We start from the raw sequence: 19,864 nt of genomic DNA, 5'->3' as shown, positions 1-19,864 counted from the left end.
GGAATCTGGCAGCAGCACAGAGACTGCTTCTGGTTGCAGCTTCCAGCCCAGCCCGACCTCACCCCACCGCCTGGTGGCCGCTGTCACCACAGCCCGACCCTGGTGTGACCAGGCGCAGTCAGTCATTAGGTGAGGGCTGTCCTATTGTCCCCTGTTCCTTTCTGCCCCATCAGCTGAGGCCACGCTATGCTACTTGGGCTGCCTCAGCACAACCAGTTCCTGGAACCAGTCTGGTCCCCCAACAGGACCCAAACCATCCCATTATCTGCAGATTCCTCCTGCCACCTCCTCGGAACACCCCAAGTTCCCAAACTTCCAGCTATTTCTCACCACAGCTTAGCAGGGAAGCAATCTGATTCGACTGATTCACACCAACTCTCCAAGGATTCTCTCTTTTTGGAGGGCAGGCCAGGTAATGCAAATGGACCCCTCACGGTGGGCTTGGAGCCTGCACAGGAGGTGTCAGGAGCCTCCTCTGGACCTCACGTGCAAGACAGACCTCGTGAGAAGAGCAGGAAAGGCTCCATCGCCACGCTCTCTCCGCCTGCCAGCCATGGACCAGCGGACGGAGGGCTCACGCACTGCTCCATTCCCTCCCCCGACAGCAGCCTCCCATCTCCAGGCTTCCTGGCTTGGACCCATCAGCGAACAGGATAATGTCTCCTGTAGAGACAGGGAGGGGCTGTCTGGCTTCAAGCCAAGAAGACCCTGGAAAGTCCTGCTTTTAGCAGAGGGATTCCTCTGCTCAAAGACTAAAGGGGCAGAGGAACTTGGGGTCTTCAGAGGACAGGTCTTCAGAGTCTCTGTTCCCTGACATCCTAACGCCAGGCTAAGCTCCCACAGCTTCTCCCTTGGTCCTGTCCTCACCACATTCATCTCGAGCAGGGGGTTCTTAGAGTCCCCTGGCTGATTGGCTTCCCCCGGTTATAGCTGCGAGGAGGTCCTGCCTCTTCCTCAGGACCCTTAGAGCACAGTGATCCCTGATCCTAGCCCTCAGTTAAGAGGGTCTCAGTGGAAGAGGGGCGTGAAGGTGAGGAAGAGTCTTTGGAGAAGTTGCATTGCCTGAGCACCTGACTCCTCCCAGGACAAGCTCGGCCATCTGAGTTCTTCCTCAGATAGCTTCCAACTTGGAAAAAAATGGAGGGATATTACTCCCAGAAAGTCTTCAGCATGCGGGAGATCTACAGATAACAAGGACTTTTATTTTTCTTTGGTCACTATTAGAGCTAGTCTAAGGAAAGAATGCGACTCCATTCTATCAGAATAAAACTTAAACTGACAAAACTCAGCTTACCAGAATCCTCAAACTATCAGTTTTTTCCCTGCCCTCTGCTCTTTAGAAACGGGAAACTTACAAGAAAACAAACACAAAGTCACACCCTCACCTACTTGCCCACCCGTGAACATTTATCAAGTGCATAGGATTTTGTCAGCGATGGCATTTGAAGATTCCTGGCTCTATCCTGGGGGCAAAGTACAGGTGTTGTCCGATGCTGCCACCGCGTCTGCATCTCTAACTCAACATCCATCCCGTGCTCTGAATGCAGCACCAGCTTTGCCTCCGGCTGCAAAGAGTCAAGTCTCTGCTTACCAAAATCTACTTGCTTCGATCAGCAATGAATTCAACCCAAAGTTCTGGAAGGACTCACATCAAAATTGTTGACAGTGATGGTTGGGAGCAAGTAGAAGCAGAGAGAAGCGGAACCTTCCTTTTCCCTCTACTAATTCTATATTGCTTTTTTGCTTTTTTTTTTTAAAAAAAGAAACACATTGAATATATTCATGGAGTCCTTCAAACATTAAAATAAATTAATAAATGGCCAAAAAGGAAAAGGAAGTGACTCTTTTCAACAACACAGCCAGGTTTCGATGGGGGCTGAGATCCGGAAGCATGGAAGGCATCTACTCTCAGCCACGTCATGGACTGAATGGCCCAGAACAGACCCAGGCATTCTGGAAGTTCTCCTCTTTGGGGCTGGACACAGCTCCATCCCTCCCTCTCGCTGCTCTCTTCCAGTTTTCTGACCTTGATGACAAGAGCTCCCGTATTTCCAGCACCTGCTACCCCACTTACTTAATGCTTTTGACCCCTGGCAGCTCTCAGGTCTAACAGAGGGGGCACATGCCTTCAAGCTCACCTGGGCTCAGGTGACCCTCTGCGCTTACGAAGTCCTACTGACCTCATTCCAGCACCTCTCAAAGCTTTCCTCAGGTTAAAGACGGGAACCTTCCTCAGCACAAAAGGCTGATCAGCTGCTGAAGAACCTCGTGCTGGAAGCAGAGGTCAGGTTTTGGCCCATCCATCCCAATGACTCCCCTCCGCCACCCCCCTGCAGAAATTCAGAAGATAGAAGCCTGGCCACTGAAGCAGCATAAAGGTTCTCTCCACCACCTCCTTAATCACCAGGCTGCCGGCACGCGCTTACCTGCAGATGTAATTCGTCTTGCAGGAGTCCTGCAAATTCAAGCAGTTGGGCTTCTCCCTCTCCTCGTAGGAGCACACCGGCACGATGGTCTGCCGTCTCCGCTCGGTGCAGGCGATGTCCCGGCAGGAGCAGAAGAGCATCCCGTAGCTGTGCTTGGCCGGGACCTTGTCGAAGAACTGCCGGAGGGCCTTGTGGCACTTGCGCCGGTTGCAGACATCGTTGGACATGCTGGTGGTGCACGGTGTGATGTAGGCAGACCTGTACTTCTTACAGGTGTCGTCCAGGTTGCAGGCCTTGGCGGCGTCCAGGCAATTGTTCCCTTTCGGGATGTGCTCCACTGCAAAAGGAGAGAAAGGCAGCGTGATCACAGGGCTGGGTGCTGGGGCTGCTCTGCTTTCACTGGGATCTGGCCATTCACCTGGCAGTGCTGGCAGCTCTGATCAACTCTGTGTCTTGAAGCTAATAACTTAATGAGTTCATGACAATGAGAAAGTATCAGGGGCACAAAGGCTGGGAGCCCACGGCAGCACACAAGCTCCTAGCATTGTCTCAGATGTATAATTAGGAGGTATTGAGTAAGGCCAAAGGAGCTCAGGCACCTGCCCGACTATATATAAAACAAGGCAACAGGAGAACAAGTTTCCAGCTCCTGGCTGGTAAATTGAAATTAGGATAAAAGAAAAAAGCAACAAATTATATACTTGTTTATTATATAATATATAAAATGATATGCTGAATGTAAGTATAATTGCCATGCAATCCTCCAGGAATATAATTATGTAATAAATGCACATAGTACATGTTAATTACTATATGATTACAGAGTAATTGCATGGTTATTTGAGCCCAGAAGACAAAATATTATGCTAGCTCTCTAAACAGGAAGAAGCAACTACATCGAAGCTGTATTTAAGTTCTAGCTCACAGGCCACTGGAAGAAAACCAGAATAAATTACATAAAAATTTGCAAACCTCAATTACCATTTAACTTACCGCATAGAAAATTTGGGATCTATGAGTAATGAGGTTGCAGATTAGAAAAATTCAGTTAGTATTTTGGATAGAATTTCAATGGGCTTACAAACCATACGCCTTAGGAATCTCACAAAACATATGTTGCCTTCTGTCCAAGCCCTCTGTGCTCATGCTGTCAGAGAAACCAGTGCTGTCCACTGCCAGGCTGCCCGCTGAGAGGCCTGGAGAGAAAGCACGGAAGAGGCAGGGCTCACTGGGGTGGCTGGGTGGGCTGGCTGGGCCAAGTCTAATGGGCAAAGTTAAAAGATGAATGGACAAGGGAAATTAAGCTCATTTCCCATAATATAGGTCTTACCGAGCGAGGCGAAGTGATGGAAAAACCTCCTAGAGCCAAGTTATGAGATGGCCCATGGAAAATTGATAATTAGGTGTAGCAGGGACCCTCCGGAGACAGCAAGAAGGCAGCAGACAAGCACCACACAATCGTGGGATTCAATCCCCAGCAAGTTCCTGCTCAGGCCTCAGCCCCTTCGTGGGTTCTGCAACCCCCTTTCATTCTCTTTATGCGCCCAGTTGATGGGGACCATGGAGGCATTTGAGAATTAGCAAGAGAGGAGACAGAGTCTAGCTGGGTTGGGTGGGACCAAAAGACAGGGCAGTGCATTTAGTATCTAAAAGGCACATGGGATATTCAGCCTTAAATAAAGGAAGGAGACCTGCCATGGGCAACAACATTGATGAGCCTTGAGGACATTATGCTAAGCGAGATAAGCCAGTCCCAGTAGGACAAATACTGTATGGTTCCACGTATATGAGGTATCTAAAACTCTCAAACTCACAGAAGCAGAGAGTTGAATGGTAGTTGCCAGAGGCTGAGGTGAGGGGGAAACGGGGAGTTGTTATTCAAGAGGTATAAAGTTTCAGTGATGCAAGATGAATAAGTTCGAGAGATGGGCTGTACAACATCACACCTACACTTAACAATACTGTATTGTGCACTTAAAAATCTGTTAAGTGGCATTATTTCACTCTTTTGTATGGCTGAGTCATATTCCATTGTATATATAAACCACATCTTCTTTATCCATTCATCTGTCGATGGACATTTAGGTTGTTTCCACGTCTTGGCTATTGTAAACAGTGCTGCTACGAACATAGGGGTGCATGTATCTTTTCGAATTATAGTTCTGTCTGGGTATATGCCCAGGAGTGGGATCGCTGGATCACATGGCAGCTCTATTTTTAGTTTTTTGAAGAACCTCCATACTGTTTTCCATAGTGGCTGCACCAATTTACATTCCCACCAACAGGTGTAAGAGGCTTCCCTTTTCTCCACACCCTCTCCAGCATTTGTTATTCATAGACTTTTTAACGATGGCCATTCTGTCTGGTATGAGGCGGTACCTCATTGTATAGTTCTGATTTGCATTTCTCTAATAATTAGCCATGTTGAGCATCTTTTTATGTGCCTCTTGGCCATCTGTATGTCTTCTTTGGGGAAATGCCTATTTAGGTCTTCTGCCCATTGGGACCTAGAGATTATCATACTAAGCGAATTAAGTCAGAAAGAGAAAGACAAATACCATATGATATCACTTATATGTGGAATCTAAAATATAATGCAAATCAACATATCTACAAAACAAAATCAGACTCACAGATATAGAGAACAGATTTGTGGTTGCCAAGGGGGAGCAGGGGTAGGGGAGAGAAGAAATGGGAGTTTGGGATTAGCAGATGCAAACTATTATCATATAGGATGGATAAACAACAAGGTCCTACTGTACAGCACAGGGAACTATATTCAGTATCCTGTGACAAACCATGGTGGAGAAGAATATGGAAAAGAATGTATATATGTGTAAGGCTGAGTCACTTTTCCATGCAGAGGAAATTGACAGAACATTGTAAATCAACTATACTTCAATAAAATTAAAAAAGAAACCTGTTACGAATGTAGATCTCATGTTAAATGTTCTACTAAAATAAAATAAAATTTTATCCAAGAAAAGAAGAACAGACACAACAAGTTCAACATTTCAGGAAATGAAAAACTCTCCCTGGTCTACTGATGGTATGCCTTGCTTTAAGAAAACCCAATATGCTGGAATCACAAAGATATACCCTGGCACCGTAAGCAGTATTTTATGATGCCCCAGGTGCGTGTTTCTGCCTATGACATCTGAATTCAACAATTTAATGGGGAAGGCAATAAACAAGACATTCAGCCCTTCTTAGGTGAGCAGTGCAGGAAGCCAGCAGCTGCACGTACATCCTGCTGGTTTAACAAGCACACCTGGTGCATTTTCTCCATCATGATTTTCCCAAAGTGGCTTCTCTCTTGCTCCTCTGTTTTCACACTCAGGCACTTCAGGACTCAAGGAGTGAAATATTCACCATGTGCCCTGACAGATCACCAGGGCCTCCACCAGGCTTTGGTGACACTTCTAGAATTTTCCTCTTTTGAGACTTTCTAATGATGTGCTGTTGGGCCCACTGGCAACACTGATTGATATTCCTGAAGATCTATAGCAAGCTAGGAGATTTCTAAATTATGCATTTTGGGATGATAATCTAAAAGAAATTAATATGACCAATTCTGGACCATCTGGATTAGGCCCTTAAGGCTGGATATCGGAACACAATTTCACTTGCATTGGTGTTCAATGGTACCTTATGATCTCTGGCTAAAAAGAAAAGAATAGAGGCACACAGGTTGACTTAATACTTAAATGACGTAGCCAGGGATATATGAACAAACGGTTCATGTAAGTTCAAATGGAGAAAAATGACAGAAAAATTAAGTCATCACATGGCACCCAGTAATGTAGGCCTGTCAAACTCAAAAGAACTCATGCTGAAACAGAGAACTACATCCTGATTGTAAGCACCAATTAGTTTCAGCAAAACAATATCATTTCTCATATTAAATTTATGTTATTAATTTGTATTTCATTGTTTTAAATGTTTTGTTCATACCTAATTGGTGTGTGTTGCCTTTATAATTGTATAAAAGCAAAGAAGAGCTGATAGTTTTATGTTTATAAACTTCAAATAAAATTATAATAAAAATAAACTTAACACATGAGGTCCAGAAAATTTATTTCTCTCTGAAAGTTCTCCATATAATACACAAGTTTTAAAAAATTGGCCTGGAAAAAAGCTCCTTGACATGGGCCTTGGCAATGATTTTTTTGGATATGACACAAGCAATAACAACAAAAAATAAACAAGTAGAATTACGTCAAACTAGAAAGCTTCTGCACAGCAAAGCAAACCATCAACAGAATGAAAAGGTGACTTATGGAATGGAAGAAAATATTTGCAAATCATGTTCTGATAAGGGGTTTATAAGAACTCATACAATTCAATAGTAAAAGTAGCAATAATAATAATAACCTAAGTAAAAAAATGGGCAAAGGACCTGAAGAGACATTTTACCAAAGAAGGTATATGAAAGGCCAACAGGTACATGAAAAGATGCTGATCGGTAGGGAAATGCAAATCAAACCACAATGAGATATCATTTCAGGCCTGTTAGAACAATTGTCATCAAAAGAGATAATAAATGCTGGTGAGATGGTGGACACAGCTTGTGCACAGCTGCTGGGATTGTAAATTGGTACAGTCACTATAGAAAACAGTATGGAGGTTCCTCAAAAAATTAAAAACAGAGCTACCATATGATCCAGCAATTCCACTACTGGGTATATATACAAAGGAAACAAAATCACTTTATCAAAGAAATATCTGCACTCCCATGTTCATTAAAGTATTATTTACAATAGCCAAGTATTCACCAAGGAATAAAGCAGACAAAGAAAATGTGGTATATATTTTTCAATGGAACACTATTCAGCCATAAAAGGAAGGAAATACTGACGTTTGCAACAACATGGATGGACTCGGAGGGCATTACGCTAAGTAAAGTAAGTCAGACAGAGAAAGACAAATACTGTATGATCTTACTTATATGTGAAACCCAGAAAAACAAAAATAAAAAACAAACTCATAGAAAAAAAGGCTCATATTTGTGGTTATCGGAGGCAAGGGGAGAGGGTGGGGGAACTGGATGAAGGTAGTTAAAAGGTACAAACTTCCAGTTATAAGATAATTGAGTACTAGGGATGTAATGTACAACATATAACTATAGTTAACACTGCTGTATGATATATTTGAAAATTGCTGAGAGAGTAAACCCTAAAAGTTCTCCTCACAAGGAAAAAGACATGTTTTCTTCTTTTTTTGTATCTATATAAGATGATGGATGTAAACTTATCGTGGTAATCATTTCAAAATATATGTAAGTCAAGTCATTATGCTGTATGCCTTAAACTTATACAGTGCTATATGTCAATTATATCTCAAGAAAACTGGAAGAAAAAAAATTGGCCTAGTGTATGCCTGCTTTGTTAAATAATGTTTACTTCCTTTTCAAAGTTGTTAAAACTACATAAAATACTAATTAATTGTTTTCCTCTTGGTATTATCAAAAAAGAAAAGCAACATTTCAAAGGAAAAGTTTTGCATGAAGTGGGAATAGGGTGAACGATTTAATGTCCAAACCAATTGCTCAGAGTTCACTCCATTTAGCACCTGGTGTGCCTCAGCCTCACTTTGAGCTGATTCTGTTTTCATCAATAAATGACACTGCCAGAGCACCATCTCTTTATCATTATTTCAGAGCCTGTGACAAATTCCAGAATGCACAACCTGGCACATTCAGAGAGGCAGAAACTACTAACTGATTTCCAGATTACAGATAAATGTGTGACTTCCTTTTTGCTTATGATTCTCACTCACACAAAACATTCTCATAACCCTTCCCAACTTGATATACGAGGCCAGCATTACCAAAATAGTAGAATATGATTAAGAAAAAAGAAGAAAATTACAGACTAATATTCCTTACAAATATAGATTCAAAAAGTTTAGTAAATAGGATTTAGCAATATGTTAAAAGGATAATGTACCACGACCAATTAACGTTTATCCCAAAATGCAAGGTTGGTTTAATATTTAAAAATCAATGTAGTTCACCATATTAACAGACAGGAAGAGAACCATATGACTATTTTAACAGACAAAGAAAAAGTATTCAACAAGTTTCAACACTCATTCCATAATAAAAAAATGCTTAGCAATCTAAGAATAGTAGAGAACCTTCTTAATCTGATAAAGAGAACCTATGAAAAATGTATAGCTAAAACCATATTTAACAGTGAAATACTGATTCTTTCCTGCCTAAAATCAGGAACAAAGAAAGGATGCCCATTCTTATCACCTATAGTCAACACTGTACTGGAGGTTGTAGCCATTGCAATAAAGCAATGTAAAAGGTATTGGAAAGGAAGGCATCTCTACTTATAAATGACTTAGAAAATCCTAAAGAATCTACAAAATAACTACTAGAACTAAGAAATGAATTTATCAAAATCAAAGGACATAAACTTAATATACAAAAATCAATTGTATTTTTATAAGCTATCGGCAAAAATACTAGAAAACAAAATTAAAAGCATAATTCACCAAGAAAGGGGCACTTAGCAACGAGTTTAACACAATATTTGCAAGATCTCTACACTGAAAACTAGAAAGAACTGCTGAGAAAATTAAAGAAGATGTAAGTAAATGGAAATATATACCATGTTCACAGATCAGAGGACTCAGTATTGTTAACATGTCAATTATCTCCAAATCATAATGTGTTCTGGAATTGGCAAGCAGATCCTAAAATTTATATGGAGGAGATCCTAAAATTTATATGGAAGTGCAAAGGACACAGCATAGTCAAAGCAACTGAAAATGAATAACAAAATTGAAGGACTTTACACTGACCTCAAGATTTACCATAAAGCTAGTTATCAAGACAGTGTGGTACAGCATAGGCACAGACAAGTGAGATAATGGAACAGAAAACAGAACTCAGATTAAATATACCCACATATCTGATTTTTTTACAAAGTCACTAAAGAAATACAACACAGAAAGAAATCTTTTCAACAAATGGTTCTAGAATAATCGAAAATCAATGTAAAAAACAAAAAACAACAAAAACACTTCAATCCCTACTTCACACCATGTATAAAAAGTAATACAAGATGGATCACATACTTAAACATAAAAGCTGAAATCACAAAGTTTTCAGAGGAAAACAAGATAATCTTAGAAGCAGGCAAAGGTTTCTTAGAGAGGACCACAGAAAGCAACAACATTAAAAAAAATGGTAAGTTAGATTTCATCAAAGTTAAAAACTCATCAAAAAACAATTTCTTAAGAAATGAAGAAAAACAGACAAAACACAGATGAGAAGAAAATATTTGTAAAACATGTATCTGACAAAGAACAAGTATCTAAAATATATTTAGAATGCCTAAAACTCAAGCATAATAAACAGCCCAATTGAAAAATGGGTCAAATATTTAAACAGACACATCACAGAAGAAGATATATGAATGGTCAGTAAGCACATGAAAAGTGTTCAACATCATTAGTTATCAGGGAAACGCAAATTAAAACCATGATGAGATACACTATATACTGGTGGTTAAAATTAAAGTATGAAAACCCCAAATGTTTACAAAGACATGGAGCTCCTGGAATCTCATATATTCCAATGGGAATGTAAAATGGTCCATCCACTTGTGAAAATTTGGGGCAGATTTCTATAAAACTACACATATACCTACCCTATGATCCAGCATTTCCACTTCTAGGTATTCATCCAAGAGAAATGAGAACATATGTCCATAAAAAGATTTGGACAAGAGTATGATAGCGCTATGTTGATAATAACGAAAAACTAGAAACAGCTCATGTATCCATCACTAGGAATGGCAAGCAAACTGTGGTCTATCCACATAATGGAATACTACTCAGAAATAAGAACAGATGAACTATTTATACACACGATAGCATGGATGAATCTCAACAACACAGTTCTGAGTGGAAAAAAAAAAAAGCTTTACACAAAAAGTACGCATTGAATAATTCTATTTATGTGAAGTTCTAGAAGAGGTGAAACTAATTTACGATGAAAAAAATCAGAAGAGAAGAGTGGTTGCTTCCAGGGGATGGAGGTGGGGATTGGCTGGGAAGAGGCAAGAGGGAACTTTCTGGATCGATGGTAATGTTCTCTAAATAGAAGTCTGGGTCAAAACTCAGAGAATGGTACACTTAAGGTTTGTACATATAGAAATTTCACCTCAAAAGGAAAAGAAATAAACAAATATTAAAAACTTGTTAACAGTATATATGCTGAAGCACTTAGGGCAAGTATATTGATATCTGCATTTTTAAAACTTTGATGAATTGACAGATGGACAGAAGGATGGGTAGATGCATACTTACAGAGCCAACTACATTCAAATGTAATAGTAGACTCTAGATGGTAGGTTGATGTAAAATTTTTTCCACTTGTCTGTGTGTTTGAAAACGTTCAAACAAAATATTGAAAAAACTTGATTCATGTATACCCTATCCTTAAAAAAAAAAAGTCTCACATGCACAGAATATGTAAAACAACTCTTAGCCCCAATTTCACCTCCCTTCTTAGTGTCCTCACAAATTCACCTCCAACTCTCTCTCAGGTATCCTGCTGTAATGAAGTTCAAAATAAACACTCCTGAAATCACAGGACATTTAAATTAGAGTTGAGTTTTTACTTGGTAAGAAGATTGATCCCCTGTTTGTATTAAATGCGTCTGCCAGTGCACAAAACTGCTCCCTCAGTGACTCGAGGGCAGAGGGAGGAATGGGCGGAAGGATTCAATTTAGGCCACTGATTCACACCTAACTCCCCATAAACTCACACACGGCATGGAGGAGGAGCAGGCACGCTCCTGGTTTACGGTCTGGGCACACGCGCCTTCTGGCCTGCGTAGGAAAGCTTCTGAACAGCTTTACCGTAACTCTGAGTGCCATCCTCACCACAGCTCGTTTTAGAGCTCAGCATTAAAATGTTACCCCACCACCACCTCCTCCACCTCTAATCTCTCCCTCCATCTGCTCTTATTCATTCTTTAACTCGGTAGAATGTCTGGGATGCTGTCTGAAAGGGAAGCATTCTCAGAATGAAGGCTGTTTACTAGAAATTCTTTCTTCTGGGGGAGGGCGTATGCGGGTGGGTTTTGAAGGCTAATGAACTCCCTCCGGCACCCGCCCAGCACTGTGGGATGGAGAAGGCCGTTTACCCAGCTTTTCCTTTCAAAGTTACACATAACCGTGCTGTTCCTTTGCAGGTTACATATTGCTTTCTCTATCATCATTCTAAGCCTCTCTGGCTGTGATCACATCTAATGTGACTTGTTTCCTGTTTTCTTGGGCATGGGAGGTATAACTTTCACAGCGACTGGAGGGCCAGCTCCCAGATCATGCAATAAAAAGGGTCAGGTGCAATGAATTAGGGGGCAGGGGGTCTAAACGTGGTCCAATTATCTGAGTGTCTTTCCTTCGGTGGGCCTCAGTTTCCCCATTTGTAAGATGATATATCTAAGGTCCGTTTAAGCCTCAAGGTTTTTGATTTGATGATTACAATGTAAACTGCCTTTTCTGATTATAAAATCAAGTATTATTTAGGATAAAACTTGATCGGGGACAGAATGTAAAAAACAAAAAGCAAAAACAACCCAGCGCTCCATGGCGCTGACCTCTCAGCTGTCTGCTGCTCCAAAGAGTATACATGGACCAACGATTTCAACCCTGACCTACAGGCAGAGCAAATGTAAAACGTCCCTCCAACGACAGGGAGACGTGGAGGTGTCAAGGATGAATTATGCACAAGGAGAAGCTTTCACATTCTAAATTCCTCTGGAGCGAGGAACTGCCTTTATCCCAAGTACAATCCTCACATTGTCCCAAATCAAAGAGGCTATCGCTGTGGCTGGCAGCCCCTCATTACTTACACTTAGAAAACGCCACTGTTATTGGCAAATGCCGGGGCCAGCTAACCAGTCAAAATGATTTAGGATGAAACACAGATGCAAGGATCTAGAAATCCATTTCTATAGATTAGGAGGTAGAATAGAACTGTAACTATATTAAAATTTGCATGGCCCGCATGAAGGTGTGCTTTATTAAGCAGAAAGTTCACAAGAGACAGTGAGAGACCATTGTTTACAAATGCTTGCCAATTTCCGGATATCTTTCTGTCTTTCTTTTTAGGGCTGCAGAATTGAGTTCACAACCCATTTTCCCTTTCTTTCTGACTTGATTAATTGCCATGTTAACATAACTACTGTTCCTCTCCTAATAGGCTCCCTCTAACGTGTTATCCTAGCAAATAAAAAATGGGTAAAAAGCTCCAAGATCCTCACAGGGGGTAGGTAGGGCAAGCTTTTCTGGAAGCTCACATTTACAGTCTGGTCTTCTGCTATCCACGTGGATCAGATGGCAAATTTGATCATACAGGTCGTGACCCTTGTAATCGATCCTTCAAGAGCTTGGCCTTTTCCAGCTGGGGTGCTAAAAATTACATTTAAAAGGCACATGTTGGCTCTTTGGAGCCCATTCTGTCATTCATACACCATTTCAGACACATCGTATTACACGATGATGAATTTCCTCCTCACCGTTTTTTTCATACCTTCCACAACTACATTAAGCCTCAAGCCATACCCAAGTTTTCTCTGGGGTTCACAGTGACTGAATTATTCTGAATACCTGTGAATTTGGAAATAATTCTTCTGTCTGGTGAAGACAGCGTCCAGTGTTCACCACAAGTCATGGGCTCACCCCATGCTCACTCACCCCAAGTTCACCCATGAGAGCTTCCGTTTCCATAAAGTACACACTGTGGCCCTCCCACCCCCCCCCCCACCATCCATATCTTAAAAAATTAGATGCCTCCTATAAGTGGTAAGTCACATGCTTGCTGCTGCAAAATGATTAATAGTGCTGTCTCAGCAAATGGGATCATTACATTTTTAATTAACCTTTCCAACCTCCTCCACCTTTTCCTTTTGTTATACATTGGATCTCTGAAGTTTCCTACTTGCTTATGTTCAACTAGGTTTGAAACAAAGGCATGAAAAATGATAGCAGGTGATGCAGGAGCTGGTGCCCAGGTGAGATGCCTGGTGAGGTGCGGTACCTCACTGTACACGGGATAAAGGGACAGGCGCTCGGAACTCGATGGTTCCCACCTAATTGTTGTCTTGGGAGCTTAGCGTTATTTAATGGCCTTGGCTACCAGGAACCTGGCTTTTTACAATCTCTTTCAACCTAATTATAATTACTGTGTATAAATCATACAATGATCAATTATAAAAATCTCGGGTTCATAAATATTTAACTTAGCATTTAAATCCACACTGCAGGAGTGCATGAAATTTCCAAGCTCATCTCTTTGCAAACAACTGCTTTATTACGGTTCCAGTGCCAGTTACTGAGAACTGAACCAAGTTTGTCTTGCCGCACACTCGGGCACATATTTGAGCATAATGCCTTTCCGTGTATTAAGATGGCACAATTTAGTTATTTCTAAAATAGGCATGCCTCTCATTAAAAAGATATTTTGCAAAGTCTTCTATCGCCATCTTTTAATTCCTCAAGTATGGGGAGGCACAATTACAATATCAGACATAAAAACACTCATTAAAATATATTTTATCTAATGTAAGATTGATTCAAGATAATTGAGGTCAGATTTGTTTGGAAAATATATTGTGACGTGCTAATGGTGATGCAAAGAGGAAATGATCTTCTACGAAGACTCAAGCAAAACAGCTAAATATTTTCCAGCAAAATCATAAAGCCATAATTGGATTTCAATTTAGTAATATTCAGCCTAAGACAGGCCATTTTTAATAATCTAATTATGTGTTCGGGGGCCTACCCCAGAACTCAACCACTGCTTCAGAACTATTAATTGTACTCCATGCTGTTGCATCTTCAACCATGAAATTTGCTATTACATGTAGGACTGACTCTCATTTATGAGTATTTTTTTCCCAATCTCAGATCATCTTTATAACATCCCCAAACGCCTACTCCTTTAATTTTCCAAAAGCGAAATCTTTTAATGACTTTCTCTGGACCAGAACACTTGATCCCAACTAGCTCAGATTTGTGGTCCTCCTACAGACAAAAGTTACAATGAGATAGATCTACAAACTATCTTTATGAAGACACAAAGAGCAGCCCTTGCTTTTGTCTGATTTTCATTAATTAAAGGTATTTAATTACTAACATCTCATTAGCAATAAAATAAATGAGTACTTCAACTACAGGAAAAGATCTGCATGATAATGTAAACCTAATTCATTTTATGGGGTACAAACTAATCCACTAATATTTAGCCTGTGCAAGCTTCACTGATATTTAGCCATTTCAACAGTAATGTGCTAAACACATCTTCAAAACTGATGCTCCTTCTTCCCAGAGAAAACAATAAATGTGGGCCAACCAAGTAACCAAGAACCTAAGTTCCCTGTCACTTTTCCACCAACATATCACCAACTGGAAGGGAAATATGGAGTGGTTTGTTTTTAACAGTTTTCTAAGTTACCATAAAAATAAAAAGGTAGCTTTAAAATAATGTGCCTGAACTTTTAAACTAGCATACCTAAATTTAGAAATTTCTAAGTGTGTGCCATGCAAAGTCATTGCTCTGAGAAGCTGGACACTTATCCCAAAGAGGCTGCCAACACTCCAGACATTTCATGGAACTCTTCCCTAGAAGCCCGAGGCATGTTCTTTGGAATACTCTGAACAGCAGCAAACCTCTGTATCAGGGATGGATTTTCAAAGTCAAATGTCATTTAGCACTAAGTGTGGTCATGAAAAAGGCGATGATGTTGGGCAATGTTTAGGGGTAGAAAATAAGTGATGAATATATATAAGGATTTTTTCATATGGGGCACCTACAAATTGGCCCTGAAAATAACCAATGAAGTGGTTCTCCTAAAGAGGTTTTGAGCCAATGATATCTCTGGAACAAGTGTTTTGCTTCTCAAGGTGACTACTTTGAAGGACAATATGCATTTGGATGTATGTGCTCTTGGCAGTCTTATTATCCATACTCATACTGTACATGTGCTGTGTTTCTCCAATGAGCCAGAGCACAAGGATGCTACCAGAAGGTAGGATACAGGCTGAAATGTCACCTCCACTATACAGTCTACAAAAATTGTTCTGACCCATGATATATATACAGAGAAGAAAAAGTACGCATTCTAAAGCCAAAGAATCAGCTGAAACAATGAAAAATGAAGAGGTTGAAGATCCTATTAAGTAGCCTGGATGATGCTGAGATAATAATGAATCATTGATGATGTTGACGGTTGTCAGGGCCCTCACAGTGCAGGATTTCAGCAAAGATAAGCTAAATATCAGGCCTTTATTTTTAGTTAAAGAGCATAAAATTCAATGCCTTTCTCCCCACGAGCCTATTTACATACCTGCTGTGCTACCTATTTGCCTTCACCTGCTTCCCAATTAATACCCCATTAAGCCGCTCCACCTGCAGTGGCTTTTACCTTCGCCACAGCCCTGCAACCATCACTCATCTGCTACAGCTCAATTGTTTCTTTTGGGAAGATAAACAAAAGCTGCATGAATAATAATGGTAGGGCTTTGTATTTACAGGGTGTGAATTCTCAAAAGACAGTAGCCAGAAGCTGAGGCAGATTTCAGGGAGAGAAAGCCACTAGCTGGGCAGAATGTCTAGAATGAGTGTAGCCACATTCCAGAAGATGATGGGGAGAAGAAATGTGCATCTTAATTAGTCAGATTTGTGAATCTGGATTTTATATATATGTATATAATTTTTAAATGATGTTTTTGCTTCATTCAAGAAGGTATTTCATATCAAGTTGGGTTAATAAAATTTTGTTTGGTTAAAGGTTCTTAGGTGACCTATTTTAATGAAGATTAGCACATTATTTCTCTTTTTTTGCAAACAGTTTATTTATTTAACATCTTTATTTGAGTATAATTGCTTTACAATGGTGTGTTAGTTTCTGCTTTGTAACAAAGTGAATCAGCTATACATATACATATATCCCCATATCTCCTCCCTCTTGCGTCTCCCTCCCACCCTCCCTATCCCAGCCCTCTAGGTGGTCACAAAGCAACGAGCTGATGTCCCTGTGCTATGTGGCTTGCAAACAGGTTTTAAGTGTTTGAAAAGTTGGTTCCTTCAAGCAGTGACCAAACCCAGGGGGCATCAGAATCCCTTGGAGAACAAAGTTTAAAAAAGTAAGTAAAAACCCAAAACACACAGATTCCTGGGTTCTTTCTGTCCTACCCTCTGAGAATCTGTATTTTTACAAAGCTCCCAGGTACTACCCATGATCAGACTTGGAATTCCCTGGTCTTCAGTCAGTTAAGTCATTCTTTTTGCTATCTACCTGCACACCCACTTATTTTCCTGATAAATCTAGGCTTTCTGGTCACACTTTCTGGAGTGCAGTCCCTAAGAGGTGCCTTCTAGTGGGTGGTTCATTCAGGCCTCACTCCATGAAGATCTTGCTGAGGAGAAGACTTTCTTCGCCTGTGTTCCCAGTGCAACTTCATAATTAAGCCCAGACTAGATTTGCCAGGTAGTCCCAGCCCAGGTTCTTCTAAGGTGGGCTAAGACAAAGCCCCCCCCACCGCCCGCCCCATCAACCTGCCATTGCCTCCTGTGAGCTGCAGAGGAAGCAGACGGCAGGACAGGCGTGTGTGCGCCCATCTATGTGCACCTCAGTGAACCTCTGGGTTTTATTTTAATGGTGTGTTGGCAAGCGTCCCTGCTCATTTCATTTCTAGCTTTAAGTTGGTTCCAAATGCATTCACACAGTTACCCTTCTGAGCCCCAGTATAACTCTAGTTAGATCCCCATTTGAAGGACTACACCAGTTAGCTCAAGGATTAAGTTTAAAACCCCAGAATCTTTACATTAAAATTCCTTAGCCAGGACCTCCATTGTGTCTGTGCAACTTAATCTGCGGCTCTGTCTCCGGCAGGATTTGCAGAGTAAATACAGCCATCTCCGCGTGGTGTTCCATGGGCACCAAGCCACATCTCCTCCCCAAGGCGTCCTCCCACCTGGCTCCTGTCCACGGGATGCTCTAAGGCTGCTGAAGTAGGCTGAGGCAGTGGGTAACCCAGCACTCTGCAGACTGCTTCTGGAATGCTTCTTTCCTCAGTTTCTCACAGGAGCATATCAGCTACAAAGCGGTTGTGTCACGGATGTACGTGGTGTGTCCCTGAAGGACACATAAATTAAGAACCCTGGGCTAAATGAGAACAATCCCAGCTCCTAGAGCCTGATATTTCCACTTAGCTATTTGCTTAGTAAAAACAGGTATAGTTTAGGCAAAATGTATGTGTTCTACCCCAAAACTTCTTCAAACTTCAAAGAGTGCCTTTTCTGATAGAGATCTGGACTTGCACATTAGCTAGTTTCTTTGAGAAATGGCCACTTGAACGGTTACATTAAACCACTGGCTGAAGCTGGATATGAGTGTTGGGGGGGTCAAGATGATTCCATCAGCTTTATGCCTAGCGAGATCAGAATGACATTCAGCACAAGTGCCAGGGTGCAGGCCAGCTGCTAATGCTACTCTCAGCACCCCTGGACATGCCAGAGGTACAGAGTCACCCTTTTGCTAGGGCATTCAGGGACAACAGAAGTGAGGAAGCTAGCCTCAGAATGGCCAGCCATGCTGCCCTTGGGTGGGGAAGGGATGGAGGGAAAAAAAGCAGCTATGAATTTCTGCCCTACAGGAAGAAGACCTGGGCCCCCAAACCCCCCTGCATTCATGGAAGAGGCTCTATGTTGCAGAAAATCCTGTTTCAAGACACAGGAGGAACCACAAAAAGCCAGACCTTATATCTCTGTGATTTAGCCTTCTTACCATGATATTGTCAAACACAGGTATCAGCCTTTGACCCTTTGGGCTTAAAAAATGAATAATGAACAGCTCCTAAGAATTTCCCTTGATGTGTCTAGAGCTGCCTCTCTTACCAGGAAACACCGGATGGTCTCCTCTCTGTGGTGTTAGCTAATGAAAGGCCCCAGAGAGTTGAGAACGTTCCTAAGGCAAAAAATATGGTAGAACTATAGTTCCTGGAGTAGAAATGGGGACTGCTTTGACTCAGTGAGAAAGCTGGCATCCCCAGGACCATAGGGTACCCTCCAAGAAGCTCTTGAAACAAAACAAAACAAAATGGAAGCTCACTTGGCCGTTTGTTGGGGAACAAGGTTCTCCCAGTTTCTACTTTATTTATTGCATGGGATGGATGACCTTCAATGTTAGATTTAAGAGCTATTAGTTTTAACTGAAAGGAGACCCACAGCCTAGAGTCTTCTATGAGCCCTTCAAGGATTTCACATAAGAAGTTCTGTTCATTATTAAAAGTGGGAACATATTTAGTGATGTTTGAGGGTTATAGTGGTGGCTTATGCAGTTCAGAGATTTGACTTAGAAATACATTTGTAAAAAGAAAAGCAAAAATTAAATGTAGCTTTAAGAAAGATAGGTCAAATAGCATAATAACAGAGAATCAAAGTTTTGGAAGTCTAACCTATACCCTGAAATTGGGGATTAATTTCTAGTATGGTGCCTGCATACTAGGAAGTTAAAAAAAAGCAGTTGTCCACATCTATTTCTGGACACCAATGAGAGAGGTCCTCTTAGTGTGGTGAAGACTTTTTTAAAGTACCAATAACTCAGGAGTGCTTCTCACTGGAGAGAGAATAGAAAGGAAATTATAAATGTGATTACAAACCCCACACAGTCTTCTAAGGAAAGCAATCACAATCGTCTGCTAAAACTGAACATCACAGAGGGGAAAAGGTATCCACAAGAGATGTGTGTGTCAGTAAATACATAAAGTACAGAAGTCTCACATATTTGACATCTGAAGAACAAAGCTATCCATCAATGTCCTGGCACAGATCGATCACACAGAATGCTAGTGCTGAAAACCTAATCGTATGATGGTAATAATGTAGCCATAAAACCTCTGGTCTATAATTGACTGCTTCCACTTGAAGCTAACATGTCTAAAGCAGTGACTAATGTTCAACTAAAGATTTCACTTGCACTGAATGACAATCAGTTACACCTGACACTAGTCTGGTGGATGACTTGTGCTGGATAATGGCCCAGGGACACACGCCAAGGGGCGGGGGGAGAGCATATCCCCAAACAAGCGATGCAGGTACGTGATGCTTAAATGTGGATGTCATGTCTAAATGCCGCCTCCTTTAGATCTGATGAGGCTGCCACTTTCTGACAAAGTCATTAGAAATGTACGCGGCTGTACAATCCAGTACCATTATAGCAAGTTCCTCAGGGCATCGAGGTCTTAGTTGTTGAGTTTTGGTTAGTGAGCATATTATTGTAAATCCCATTCCTGGACCATAAGGGCTTACGTATGCTGTCTCTCTCCTTGAAATAAGTAACCAGATGCACGGAACCCAAGTGTGGGGGACTGAGGGGGGGGGGACGGCATTCTTTTTCTTTAAGCTCCTG

The 19,864-nt window shown here is 41.2% G+C and overlaps 1 protein-coding gene across 2 annotated transcripts in view; it reads right to left on the bottom strand.

The window, feature by feature from the left end:
• The window catches only part of GFRA1 (GDNF family receptor alpha 1), a 227,726-nt gene that overhangs the window by 77,720 nt on the left and 130,142 nt on the right, over window positions 1-19,864 (bottom strand). For both annotated transcript variants that reach the window (XM_036829574.1, XM_036829576.1), the window contains one exon: window positions 2,427-2,763. In XM_036829574.1, coding sequence (XP_036685469.1) covers window positions 2,427-2,763 — 337 coding nt within the window. The remainder of the gene's footprint in view (window positions 1-2,426; window positions 2,764-19,864) is intronic.

The sequence above is a fragment of the Balaenoptera musculus genome, chromosome 16, assembly GCF_009873245.2.
Source record: "Balaenoptera musculus isolate JJ_BM4_2016_0621 chromosome 16, mBalMus1.pri.v3, whole genome shotgun sequence".
Taxonomy (NCBI): Eukaryota; Metazoa; Chordata; class Mammalia; order Artiodactyla; family Balaenopteridae; genus Balaenoptera; species Balaenoptera musculus.
This window is presented reverse-complemented; position numbering and strand designations above follow the sequence as displayed.